This window comes from Pseudophryne corroboree, chromosome 5 (genome assembly GCF_028390025.1).
Source record: "Pseudophryne corroboree isolate aPseCor3 chromosome 5, aPseCor3.hap2, whole genome shotgun sequence".
Lineage (NCBI taxonomy): Eukaryota > Metazoa > Chordata > Amphibia > Anura > Myobatrachidae > Pseudophryne > Pseudophryne corroboree.
The window spans coordinates 838,104,853-838,119,213 of record NC_086448.1 but is presented as its reverse complement, the minus strand read 5'-3'; the positions used below and the strand labels follow the sequence as shown (position 1 = coordinate 838,119,213).

The window sequence follows — 14,361 nt, the reverse complement described above, 5'->3', positions numbered from 1 at the left end:
CACTGTGTACTAGGATGAATCTAGTAATATACTGCACATCCCTGCAGGACAGATCATTGTTCTAGAGTAACCGTCACTGGCTACTGAGGCTCTGACGTCACTCACTGTATACTAGGATAAATCTAGTAATATACTGCACATCCCTGCAGGACAGAACATTGCTCTAGAGTAACCGTCACTGGCTACTGAGGCTCTGACGTCACTCACTGTATACTAGAATGAATCTAGTAATATACTGCACATCACTGCAGGACATATCATTGTTCTAGAGTAACCGTCACTGGCTACTGAGGCTCTGACGTTACTCACTGTATACTAGAATGAATCTAGTAATATACTGCACATCCCTGCAGGACATATCATTGTTCTAGAGTAACCGTCACTGGTTACTGAGGATCTGACGTCACTCACTGTGTACTAGGATGAATCTAGTAATATACTGCACATCCCTGCAGGACATATCATTGCTCTAGAGTAATAGTCACTGGCTACTGAGGCTCTGACGTCACTCACTGTGTACTAGGATGAATCTAGTAATATACTGCACATCTCTGCAGGACATATCATTGTTCTAGAGTAACCGTCACTGGCTACTGAGGCTCTGACGTCACTCACTGTGTACTAGGATGAATCTAGTAATATACTGCACATCCCTGCAGGACATATCATTGTTCTAGAGTAACCGTCACTGGCTACTGAGGCTCTGACGTCACTCACTGTGTACTAGGATGAATCTAGTAATATACTGCACATCCCTGCAGGACATATCATTGTTCTAGAGTAACCGTCACTGGCTACTGAGGCTCTGACGTCACTCACTGTGTACTAGAATGAATCTAGTAATATACTGCACATCCCTGCAGGACATATCATTGCTCTAGAGTAACAGTCACTGGTTACTGAGGCTCTGACGTCACTCACTGTGTACTAGGATGAATCTAGTAATATACTGCACATCCCTGCAGGACATATCATTGTTCTAGAGTAACCGTCACTGGCTACTGAGGCTCTGACGTCACTCACTGTGTACTAGGATGAATCTAGTAATATACTGCACATCCCTGCAGGACATATCATTGTTCTAGAGTAACCGTCACTGGCTACTGAGGCTCTGACGTCACTCACTGTGTACTAGGATGAATCTAGTAATACACTGCACATCCCTGCAGGACATATCATTGTTCTAGAGTAACCGTCACTGGCTACTGAGGCTCTGACGTCACTCACTGTGTACTAGGATAAATCTAGTAATATACTGCACATCCCTGCAGGACATATCATTGCTCTAGAGTAACCGTCACTGGTTACTGAGGATCTGACGTCACTCACTGTGTACTAGGATGAATCTAGTAATATACTGCACATCCCTGCAGGACATATCATTGCTCTAGAGTAATAGTCACTGGCTACTGAGGCTCTGACGTCACTCACTGTGTACTAGGATGAATCTAGTAATACACTGCACATCCCTGCAGGACATATCATTGTTCTAGAGTAACCGTCACTGGCTACTGAGGCTCTGACGTCACTCACTGTGTACTAGAATGAATCTAGTAACATACTGCACATCCCTGCAGGACATATCATTGCTCTAGAGCAGTGGTTCTCAAACTCGGTCCTCAGGACCCCACACAGTGCATGTTTTGCAGGTAACCCAGCAGGTGCACAGGTGTATTAATTAATCACTGACACATTTTAAAAGGTCCACAGGTGGAGTTAATTATGTCACTTCTGATTCTGTAAGGAGACCTGCAAAACATGCACCGTGTGGGGTCCTGAGGACCGAGTTTGAGAACCTGTGCTCTAGAGTAACCGTCACTGGTTACTGAGGCTCTGACGTCACTCACTGTATACTAGGATGAATCTAGTAATATACTGCACATCCCTGCAGGACATATCATTGTTCTAGAGTAACCGTCACTGATTACTGAGGCTCTGACGTCACTCACTGTATACTAGGATGAATCTAGTAATATACTGCACATCACTGTAGGACATATCATTGTTCTAGAGTAACCGTCACTGGCTACTGAGGCTCTGACGTCACTCACTGTGTACTAGGATGAATCTAGTAATATACTGCACATCCCTGCAGAACATATCATTGTTCTAGAGAAACCGTCACTGGTTACTGAGGCTCTGACGTCACTCACTGTGTACTAGGATGAATCTAGTAATATACTGCACATCACTGCAGGACATATCATTGTTCTAGAGTAACCGTCACTGGCTACTGAGGCTCTGACGTCACTCACTGTGTACTAGGATGAATCTAGTAATACACTGCACATCCCTGCAGGACATATCATTGTTCTAGAGTAACCGTCACTGGCTACTGAGACTCTGACGTCACTCACTGTATACTAGGATGAATCTAGTAATATACTGCACATCCCTGCAGGACATATCATTGTTCTAGAGTAACCGTCACTGGTTACTGAGGCTCTGACGTCACTCACTGTGTACTAGGATGAATCTAGTAATATACTGCACATCCCTGCAGGACATATCATTGTTCTAGAGTAATAGTCACTGGCTACTGAGGATCTGACGTCACTCACTGTATACTAGGATGAATCTAGTAATATACTGCACATCCCTGCAGGACATATCATTGTTCTAGAGTAACCGTCACTGGCTACTGAGGCTCTGACGTCACTCACTGTGTACTAGGATGAATCTAGTAATATACTGCACATCCCTGCAGGACATATCATTGTTCTAGAGTAACCGTCACTGGCTACTGAGGCTCTGACGTCACTCACTGTGTACTAGGATTAATCTAGTAATATACTGCACATCCCTGCAGGACAGATCATTGTTCTAGAGCAGAGGTTCTCAAACTCGGTCCTCAGGACCCCACACGGTGCATGTTTTGCAGGTCTCCTCACAGAATCACAAGTGAAATAATTAGCTCCACCTGTGGACCTTTTAAAATGTGTCAGTGAGTACTTAATACACCTGTGCACCTGCTGGGTTACCTGCAAAACATGCACTGTGTGGGGTCCTGAGGACCGAGTTTGAGAACCTGTGTTCTAGAGTAACCGTCACTGGCTACTGAGGCTCTGACGTCACTCACTGTATACTAGGATGAATCTAGTAATATACTGCACATCTCTGCAGGACATATCATTGTTCTAGAGTAACCGTCACTGGTTACTGAGGCTCTGACGTCACTCACTGTGTACTAGGATGAATCTAGTAATATACTGCACATCCCTGCAGGACATATCATTGCTCTAGAGTAACCGTCACTGGCTACTGAGGCTCTGACGTCACTCACTGTGTACTAGGATGAATCTAGTAATATACTGCACATCACTGTAGGACATATCATTGTTCTAGAGTAACCGTCACTGGCTACTGAGGCTCTGACGTCACTCACTGTGTACTAGGATGAATCTAGTAATATACTGCACATCCCTGCAGGACATATCATTGTTCTAGAGTAACCGTCACTGGTTACTGAGGCTCTGACGTCACTCACTGTGTACTAGGATGAATCTAGTAATATACTGCACATCCCTGCAGGACATATCATTGTTCTAGAGTAACCGTCACTGGTTACTGAGGCTCTGACGTCACTCACTGTATACTAGGATGAATCTAGTAATATACTGCACATCCCTGCAGGACATATCATTGTTCTAGAGTAACCGTCACTGGCTACTGAGGATCTGACGTCACTCACTGTGTACTAGGATGAATCTAGTAATATACTGCACATCCCTGCAGGACATATCATTGTTCTAGAGTAACCGTCACTGGCTACTGAGGCTCTGACGTCACTCACTGTGTACTAGGATGAATCTAGTAATATACTGCACATCCCTGCAGGACATATCATTGTTCTAGAGTAACCGTCACTGGTTACTGAGGCTCTGACGTCACTCACTGTGTACTAGGATGAATCTAGTAATATACTGCACATCCCTGCAGGACATATCATTGTTCTAGAGTAACCGTCACTGGCTACTGAGGCTCTGACGTCACTCACTGTGTACTACGATGAATCTAGTAATATACTGCAGATGAAAAGTGTAAGAAGCGATATCCAGAAAGCGCAATACTACGGTAGCCCCAAAATGTAAGTAGTGAGGCGTACGGACAGACTCCTATGCCGGAGACGGACTGCGGTTTTCCCATGAAGGACTCACGGAATGTTGGAAGATGAGGCAGGAGAATAATTTAAAGGGTGAAAGGAACATTAAATGTAAATGTGACTGAGCTGATGGTGACAACGAACGACTCCCTATTCTCACCCCTGCAGACATCGCGGCTGATTCTACAGAGGGAACAGAGCAAAAAGGGGTGCACATACGGGATACGTACTATTTGTCGGCGGATGGGATGCCAGCTGTCATGATCCCGACAGTGGGATTCCGTCCCCCAGAATCCCGGCAGCGGGGTGAGCGCTAGAAAGCCCCATCTGGGGCACTATACTCACCACGCTGCAGGCACGGTGGCTCACTGCGCGCGCCAAAGGATCTATTCCCACTGTATGGGTGTCCTGCACCCCCACAGAGAGAGAATAGCCTGCGTTTCCGGTATTCCGGCAGCAGCATTTCACCGGTGTCTGTATTGTGACAGCCGGAATCCCGACTGGCGGTATTATAACCGCTTCCCACACATACATCTATTATTGCATGCAGGGTAAATACTGGCTGCTTCCGCATGTAGCCCAGATTCTAGAAGGCTTTATACTTAAACTTAATGAGCTATTATGCCCTCTCCTGAATCTAACGCTCCGCACATACTGTACCCGCCCCACCCCCCCACGCGCGCAGCGCGGCACAGTGTTACCAAAGTGCGCAGTTACTGGATTTATATTGCTTTACTCTCAAAGCCTGACTATAACTGATGGGATCCACTCACCTGGGCTATAACTGATGGGTTACCCTCACCTGGGCTATAACTGATGGGATCCACTCACCTGGGCTATAACTGATGGGATCCACTCACCTGGGCTACAACTGATGAGATACACTCACCTGGGCTATAACTGATGGGATCCACTCACCTGGGCTATAACTGATGGGATCCACTCACCCGGGCTACAACTGATGAGATACACTCACCTGGGCTACAACTGATGGTATACCCTCACCTGGGCTACAACTGATGGGATCCACTCACCTGGGCTATAACTGATGGGATACACTCACCTGGACTATTACTGATGGGATCCACTCACCTGGGCTATAACTGATGGGATCCACTCACCTGGGCTATCACTTACTCTCAAAGCATGACTATAACTGATGGGATCCACTCACCTGGGCTATAACTGATGGGATACCCTCACCTGGGCTATAACTGATGGGATCCACTCACCTGGGCTATAACTGATGGGATCCACTCACCTGGGCTACAACTGATGGGATCCACTCACCCGGGCTACAACTGATGAGATACACTCACCTGGGCTATCACTGATGGGATCCACTCACCTGGGCTACAACTGATGGGATCCACTCACCTGGGCTACAACTGATGGGATCCACTCACCCGGGCTATCACTGATGAGATACACTCACCTGGGCTACAACTGATGGGATCCACTCACCTGGGCTACAACTGATGGGATCCACTCACCTGGGCTACAACTGATGGGATCCACTCACCCGGGCTATCACTGATGAGATACACTCACCTGGGCTACAACTGATGGGATCCACTCACCCGGGCTACAACTGATGAGATACACTCACCTGGGCTATCACTGATGGGATCCACTCACCTGGGCTACAACTGATGGGATCCACTCACCTGGGCTACAACTGATGGGATCCACTCACCCGGGCTATCACTGATGAGATACACTCACCTGGGCTACAACTGATGAGATACACTCACCTGGGCTATAACTAATGGGATACACTCACCTGGGCTATAACTGATGGGATACACTCACCTGGGCTATCACTGATGGGATACACTCACCTGGGCTATAACTGATGGGATACACTCACCTGGGCTATAACTGATGGGATACACTCACCTGGGCTATAACTGATGGGATACACTCACCTGGGCTATAACTGATGGGATACACTCACCTGGGCTATAACTGATGGGATACACTCACCTGGACTATTACTGATGGGATCCACTCACCTGGGCTAACACTGATGGGATCCACTCACCTGGGCTATCACTTACTCTCAAAGCATGACTATAACTGATGGGATCCACTCACCTGGGCTATAACTGATTGGATACCCTCACCTGGGCTATAACTGATGGGATCCACTCACCTGGGCTATAACTGATGGGATCCACTCACTTGGGCTACAACTGATGGGATCCACTCACCTGGGCTACAACTGATGGGATCCACTCACCCGGGCTACAACTGATGAGATACACTCACCCGGGCTATCACTGATGGGATCCACTCACCTGGGCTACAACTGATGGGATCCACTCACCTGGGCTACAACTGATGGGATCCACTCACCCGGGCTACAACTGATGAGATACACTCACCTGGGCTACAACTGATGAGATACACTCACCTGGGCTATAACTGATGGGATACACTCACCTGGGCTATAACTGATGGGATACACTCACCTGGGCTATAACTGATGGGATACACTCACCTGGGCTATAACTGATGGGATACACTCACCTGGGCTATAACTGATGGGATACACTCACCTGGGCTATAACTGATGAGATACACTCACCTGGGCTACAACTGATGGGATACACTCACCTGGGCTACAACTGATGAGATACACTCACCTGGGCTACAACTGATGAGATACACTCACCTGGGCTATAACTGATGGGATCCACTCACCTGGGCTATAACTGATGGGATACACTCACCTGGGCTATAACTGATGAGATACACTCACCTGGGCTACAACTGATGAGATGCACTCACCTGGGCTATAACTGATGGGATACACTCACCTGGGCTATAACTGATGGGATACACTCACCTGGGCTATAACTGATGGGATACACTCACCTGGGCGATAACTGATGGGATACACTCACCTGGGCTATCACTGATGTGATACACTCACCTGGGCTATCACTGATGTGATACACTCACCTGGGCTATAACTGATGGGATACACTCACCCGGGCTATAACTGATGGGATACACTCACCCGGGCTATAACTGATGGGATACACTCACCCGGGCTATAACTGATGGGATACACTCACCTGGGCTATAACTGATGGGATACACTCACCTGGGCTATAACTGATGGGATACACTCACCTGGGCTATAACTGATGGGATACACTCACCTGGGCTATAACTGATGGGATACACTCACCTGGACTATAACTGATGGGATACACTCACCTGGGCTATAACTGATGGGATACACTCACCTGGGTTATAACTGATGGGATCCACTCACCCGGGCTATAACTGATGGGATACACTCACCCGGGCTATAACTGATGGGATACACTCACCCGGGCTATAACTGATAGGATCCACTCACCTGGACTATCACTGATGGGATACACTCACCTGGACTATCACTGATGGGATACACTCACCTGGACTATCACTGATGGGATACACTCACCTGGACTATCACTGATGGGATACACTCACCTGGACTATCACTGATGGGATACACTCACCTGGGCTATCACTGATGGGATACACTCACCTGGGTTATAACTGATGGGATCCACTCACCCGGGCTATAACTGATGGGATACACTCACCCGGGCTATAACTGATGGGATACACTCACCCGGGCTATAACTGATGGGATACACTCACCTGGACTACAACTGATAGGATCCACTCACCTGGACTATCACTGATGGGATACACTCACCTGGACTATCACTGATGGGATACACTCACCTGGACTATCACTGATGGGATACACTCACCTGGACTATCACTGATGGGATACACTCACCTGGACTATCACTGATGGGATACACTCACCTGGACTATCACTGATGGGATACACTCACCTGGACTATCACTGATGGGATACACTCACCTGGACTATCACTGATGGGATACACTCACCTGGGCTATCACTGATGGGATACACTCACCTGGGCTATCACTGATGGGATACACTCACCTGGGCTATAACTGATGGGATACACTCACCTGGGCTATAACTGATGGGATACACTCACCTGGGCTATAACTGATGGGATACACTCACCTGGGCTATAACTGATGGGATACACTCACCTGGGCTATCACTGATGGGATACACTCACCTGGGCTATCACTGATGGGATACACTCACCTGGGCTATAACTGATGGGATACCCTCACCTGGACTATCACTGATGGGATACACTCACCTGGGCTATCACTGATGGGATACCCTCACCTGGGCTACAACTGATGGGATACACTCACCTGGGCTATCACTGATGGGATACACTCACCTGGGCTATAACTAATGGGATACACTCACCTGGGTTATAACTAATGGGATACACTCACCTGGGCTATAACTAATGGGATACACTCACCTGGGCTATAACTAATGGGATACACTCACCTTGGCTGATGGAGAATTCCTCATGATTGAAGTCAAGACACCAATAGCATTGACGGTGATGGCATCCGAATCGCTGTCCAACACCTACATACCAAAAGGATCCACAGTGAGTTCAAAGTTTACTGTTAGTCAGCGACCACGATGAACACCCATCACCATGCAACACCAAATCACGGTACATGCCACAACACCGGTATGATTGTACGAAGGGTAGAAATGCACCAGGTCACTGCAACACCACTACATCTAATCTTACCATCAGTAATACGCCAGATACCCCCAGTTACAGGAGCGCTGACACCGGGACCTCCCAGTTACAGGAGCGCTGACACCGGGACCTCCCAGTTACAGGAGCGCTGACACCGGGACCTCCCAGTTACAGGAGCGCTGACACCGGGACCTCCCAGTTACAGGAGCGATGACACCGGGACCTCCCAGTTACAGGAGCGCTGACACCGGGACCTCCCAGTTACAGGAGCGCTGACACCGGGACCTCCCAGTTACAGGAGCGCTGACACCGGGACCTCCCAGTTACAGGAGCGATGACACTGGGACCTCCCAGTTACAGGAGCGCTGACACCAGGACCTCCCAGTTACAGGAGTGCGGACACCAGGACCTCCCAGTTACAGGAGTGCTGACACCAGGACCTCCCAGTTACAGGAGTGCTGACACCGGGACACCCCCAGTCACAGGAGTGCTGACACCGGGACCTCCCAGTCACAGGAGTGCTGACAACGGGACACCCCCAGTTACAGGAGTGCTGACACCAGGACCTCCCAGTTACAGGAGTGCTGACACCGGGACCTCCCAGTCACAGGAGTGCTGACAACGGGACACCCCCAGTTACAGGAGTGCTGACACCGGGACACCCCCCCAGTTACAGGAGTGCTGACACCGGGACACCCCCGGTTACAGGAGTCCTGACACCGGAACCTCGCAGTTACTGGAGTGCTGATACCGGAACCTCCCAGTTACAGGAGCGCTGATACCGGGACCTCCCAGTTACAGGAGTGCTGACACCGGGACACCCCCAGTTACAGGAGTGCTGACACCGGGACCCCCCCGGTTACAGGAGTCCTGACACCGGGACCTCGCAGTTACCGGAGTGCTGATACCAGAACCTCCCAGTTACTGGAGTGCTGATACCAGAACCTCCCAGTTACAGGATCGCTGACACCGGGACTTTCCAGTTACAATAGTGCCAACACCGGGACCTTGCAGTTACAGGAGTGCTGACACCGGGACCTCGCAGTTACAGCAGTGCTGACACCGGGACCTCGCAGTTACAGCAGTGCTGACACCGGGACCTCGCAGTTACAGCAGTGCTGACACCGGGACCTCGCAGTTACAGCAGTGCTGACACCGGGACCTCGCAGTTACAGGAGTGCTGACACCGGGACCTCGCAGTTACAGGAGTCCTGACACCGGGACCTTGCAGTTACAGCAGTGCTGACACCGGGACCTCGCAGTTACAGGAGTGCTGACACCGGGACCTCGCAGTTACAGGAGTCCTGACACCGGGACCTCGCAGTTACAGCAGTGCTGACACCGGGACCTCGCAGTTACAGCAGTGCTGACACCGGGACCTCGCAGTTACAGCAGTGCTGACACCGGGACCTCGCAGTTACAGCAGTGCTGACACCGGGACCTCGCAGTTACAGCAGTGCTGACACCGGGACCTCGCAGTTACAGGAGTGCTGACACCGGGACCTCGCAGTTACAGGAGTGCTGACACCGGGACCTCGCAGTTACAGCAGTGCTGACACCGGGACCTCGCAGTTACAGGAGTGCTGACACCGGGACCTCGCAGTTACAGCAGTGCTGACACCGGGACCTCGCAGTTACAGGAGTGCTGACACCGGGACCTCGCAGTTACAGGAGTGCTGACACCGGGACCTCCCAGTTACATGAACACGGACAACGGGACTTCCCAGTTACAGATTGAATATTTTTCCATTGCTTGTGCAGAAGCCACTCCCATTTCTTTTTCCCGTGTATTATATTTGCGATCCTTCTGCCTCAGTTCAGAGACAAGAGCTCACTCGCAGAACGTACCAAGATTATAGGTCACCTTGTCAATGTCAAATACAATAAATTGGAATAAGGGACTAGATTTATTCCTCATAAAGCATTGCTCCTGCTGTCTTCTTGGACTTGTCTGGGCTCCCAGTAGGCTGCAGAGCTTGCAATCACATTTAGCAAAAAAACATTTAATTCAAACAGAGGGTTTTTAAAATGCACATTGATTGGATCAGGTAAAATAAAAAGTCACACATGCAAACTACACACTAATTACACTGACAAAGGGTTACAAGACACTGCAGAGTGACACAGGAGCCCAGTGTAAGGGGATAAGATGGGGGGCATCCGCTGACACTGGTTCTCCATCTGGTGGCAGGACTCACATATATTATTAAAGTATGCGCCATATAGTGACTTAATTAAATATACTGACTGGACCATAAAAGATAGAAGAGGCAAAATCACCAGCTAAGCATAAGACACAAAGAAGCGCCAAACAAATGGTGTCAGCGGTGGGGACCTTGTTAGATTGCGCTATCCATCGCCCTTCTAACCCAAGATCTATGCCCTTACCAAACGTCTGGCCCTATTCGCAGCAGCGCCGGATTGCAAGCCTCCTGGTTACGTAACACATCACCAGAGTGTTTATGGGTGCTGGGCCAGGTTTGTCTAGAAGTGCCGTCACATTAGGAAAGTTTTTGATTCTTCTAGAACTTTCACAGTGATAGAGTAACAGTGAGAATTCCCGCCTGGGAAGGTGTAATATCTCTGCCTGCATTATGTAAGCGTTGGCAGCGATGCCACACACCCCGCAGAGGATACAATGCCGGCTGCAGCTTGGGTAGTACAAAGTGCAGGTAATTTGCAGTGATGGGCAGACGGTCGTCTGTGTGTCACAAGTGTAGGGAACGCAGAGGACACTGCTAGCAGAGAGGCTGCGATAATGAACATGACACGTTGCGCTGTACAAACAAACCATTAGAGCAGCCAGACACAACCGCCACTAATCCTCTGCTCTGTGTTCATGAACCGCACTGATTACAGGGGAAACCAGTCCGACCAGTAAATGAAGGTGGCTCAGACTGTCGCTGCTGGAGGACGAGCTTCACTCCAGTGGAAAAAATATTCCATCCACATGACCTACAGCTCTGTCTTCAAACATGTGTATAATAAATATATATATATATATATATATATATATATATATATATATATATATATTATACACACTAGGTGCTTCATCGTGCCCTACGGGCGCTCTTCACACCGTCGCAAGGGGCGACGCCCCCTAACCCTCGCATGCCTTTCTGGGGTTCAATATTTGTATTATATGGAGTATTACCTGCATTCCTTTGTTAGTGGTTAAATATTGCACAATGAAAGGACGTGCGATGGTGAAGGAGGCGCAGCCCCTTGCAACGGCGTGAACAGCACCTGCAGGGCACGATGTACAGAATGTAGAGGGTGCGTGTGGGGGGGGGGGACTGCGGCTGGGGGAGGGTGTCTGTAGATGTTGCGGGTGGAGGGGGGGCGGATGCGGGGGGGGGGGGGGCGGATGGGAAAGGGTCGGGAGGTGCTGCGGGTGGGGGAGGGGCAGAGGAGTGGGGGCTGCAGATGGGGGAGGGGTCCGGAGGCACTGCAGGTGGGGGAGGGGCAGGGGTGATATGGGTGGGGGATGGCAGGTGTGGGGATGTTGCTGTTGCGGATGGGTGCAGGGTTCCGGAGGTGCGATGGGATGGGAAGGGAAGGGGGTGCCGGGGGTGGGGTAGGGGTTCCAGAGGCGACGCGGGTGGGGGAGGGGCCGGTGCGCGTGGTGCGGCGGATGGGGAAGGGGGTCTGGAGGCGCTGCAGGTGGTGGAGGGGCAGGTGCGGGGGTGCCGTGGGTGGGGGAGGGGGGACCGCGGATGGAGGAGGGTGTCTGCAGATGCTGCGGGTGGAGGGGGGGCAGGTGTGGGGGTAGACATCTATGGGGGGTGGATGGTGAAGGAGTTCTGGAGGTGCTGTGGGTGGTGGAGGGGCGAGGGAGTGGGAGCCGCGGGTGGTGTAGGGTGTGTGGAGGCACAGCGTGTGGGGGAGGGGTGGAGTGCCGCATGTGGTGGAGGGGAAGGTGCAGAGGCGTGATGCATTGGGGAGGGGTCTGGAGGCGCTGTACGTACCAAAAAGGTAGTTGGAGGGTATGCAGTAACAGGGCCAGGACAGGGGTGACGGGGGGCCAGGACAGGGGTGACGGGGGGCCAGGACAGGGGCGACGGGGGCCAGGACAGGGGTGACGGGGGCCAGGACAGAAATTACAGGGACAGGATAGGGGTGACAGGGCCTGGGTAGGGGTGGCAGGACCAGGACAGGGGTGACAGGGCCAGGATAGGGTTGACAGGGCAAGCACAGGGGTGACAGGGCCAGGATAAGGGTGACAGGGCCAGGATAAGGGTGACAGGGCCAGGATAAGGGTGAAAGGGCAAGGATAAGGGTGACAGGGCAAGGCCAGGGGTGACAGGGCAAGGCCAGGGGTGACAGGGCAAGGCCAGGGGTGACAGGGACATGACAGAACACAGGGCACGGGAGAGATTGGTATTAGGGACAAAACAGTGGTGACAGACAGATGTGTCTTACCGGAGTCACTGCTGCTGACTGCTGCTGTTCCACTCCAACCTGTTGGGATCTGCTGCTGGTGGAGACTTGGCATGGCTGACTCTCTCAGGCTGGAGTCCTGCTTACTCTGCCCGCCCACATCCCTCCCCCCCACTCCTCAGTCACAGTCCCATATACAAATACTGGTACACACCGTTCCCTCTATCCCATATTCCTAATATTACGAATACAGGAGAGAGGGAGCGGTGTGTACCGGTATTTGTATATTAGGAATATAGGAGAGAGGGAGAGGTGTCCTGGTATTTGTATATTAGGAATACAGGAGAGAGGGAGAGGTGTGTACTGGTATTTGTATATTAGGAATACAGGAGAGAGGGAGCGGTGTGTACCGGTATTTGCATATTAGGGATACAGGAGAGAGGGAGAGATGTCCTGGTATTTGTATATTAGGAATACAGGAGAGAGGGAGAGGTGTCCTGGTATTTGTATATTAGGAATACAGGAGAGAAGGAGCGGTGTGTACCGGTATTTGTATATTAGGAATACAGGAGAGAGGGAGCGGTGTGTACCGGTATTTGTATATTAGGAATACAGGAGAGAGGGAGAGATGTACCGGTATTTGTATATTAGGAATATAGGAGAGAGGGAGCGGTGTGTACCGGTATTTGTATATTAGGAATACAGGAGAGAGGGAGCGGTGTGTACCGGTATTTGTATATTAGGAATACAGGAGAGAGGGAGCGGTGTGTACCGGTATTTGTATATTAGGGATACAGGAGAAAGTGAGCGGTGTACCGGTATTTGTATATTAGGAATACAGGAGAGAAGGAGAGGTGTAACGGTATTTGTATATTAGGAATACAGGAGAGAGGGAGCGGTGTGTACCGGTATTTGTATATTAGGAATATGGGAGAGAGGGAGCGGTGTGTACCGGTATTTGTATATTAGGAATACAGGAGAGAGGGAGCGGTGTGTACCGGTATTTGTATATTAGGGATACAGGAGAGAGGGAGAGGTGTGTACCGGTATTTATATATTAGGAATACAGGAGAGAGGGAGCGGTGTGAACCGGTATTTGTATATTAGGAATATGGGAGAGAGGGAGCGGTGTGTACCGGTATTTGTATATTAGGGATACAGGAGAGAGGGAGAGGTGTGTACCGGTATTTGTATATTAGGGATACAGGAGAGAGGGAGAGGTGTGTACCGGTATTTATATATTAGGAATAC

General features: G+C 50.3%; 1 protein-coding gene across 3 annotated transcripts in view; it reads right to left on the bottom strand.

Annotated features, from left to right (window-relative positions):
- Window positions 1-14,361, bottom strand: part of NBEAL2 (neurobeachin like 2) — a 236,199-nt gene that overhangs the window by 89,659 nt on the left and 132,179 nt on the right. For all 3 annotated transcript variants that reach the window (XM_063924601.1, XM_063924602.1, XM_063924603.1), the window contains one exon: window positions 8,520-8,603. In XM_063924601.1, coding sequence (XP_063780671.1) covers window positions 8,520-8,603 — 84 coding nt within the window. The remainder of the gene's footprint in view (window positions 1-8,519; window positions 8,604-14,361) is intronic.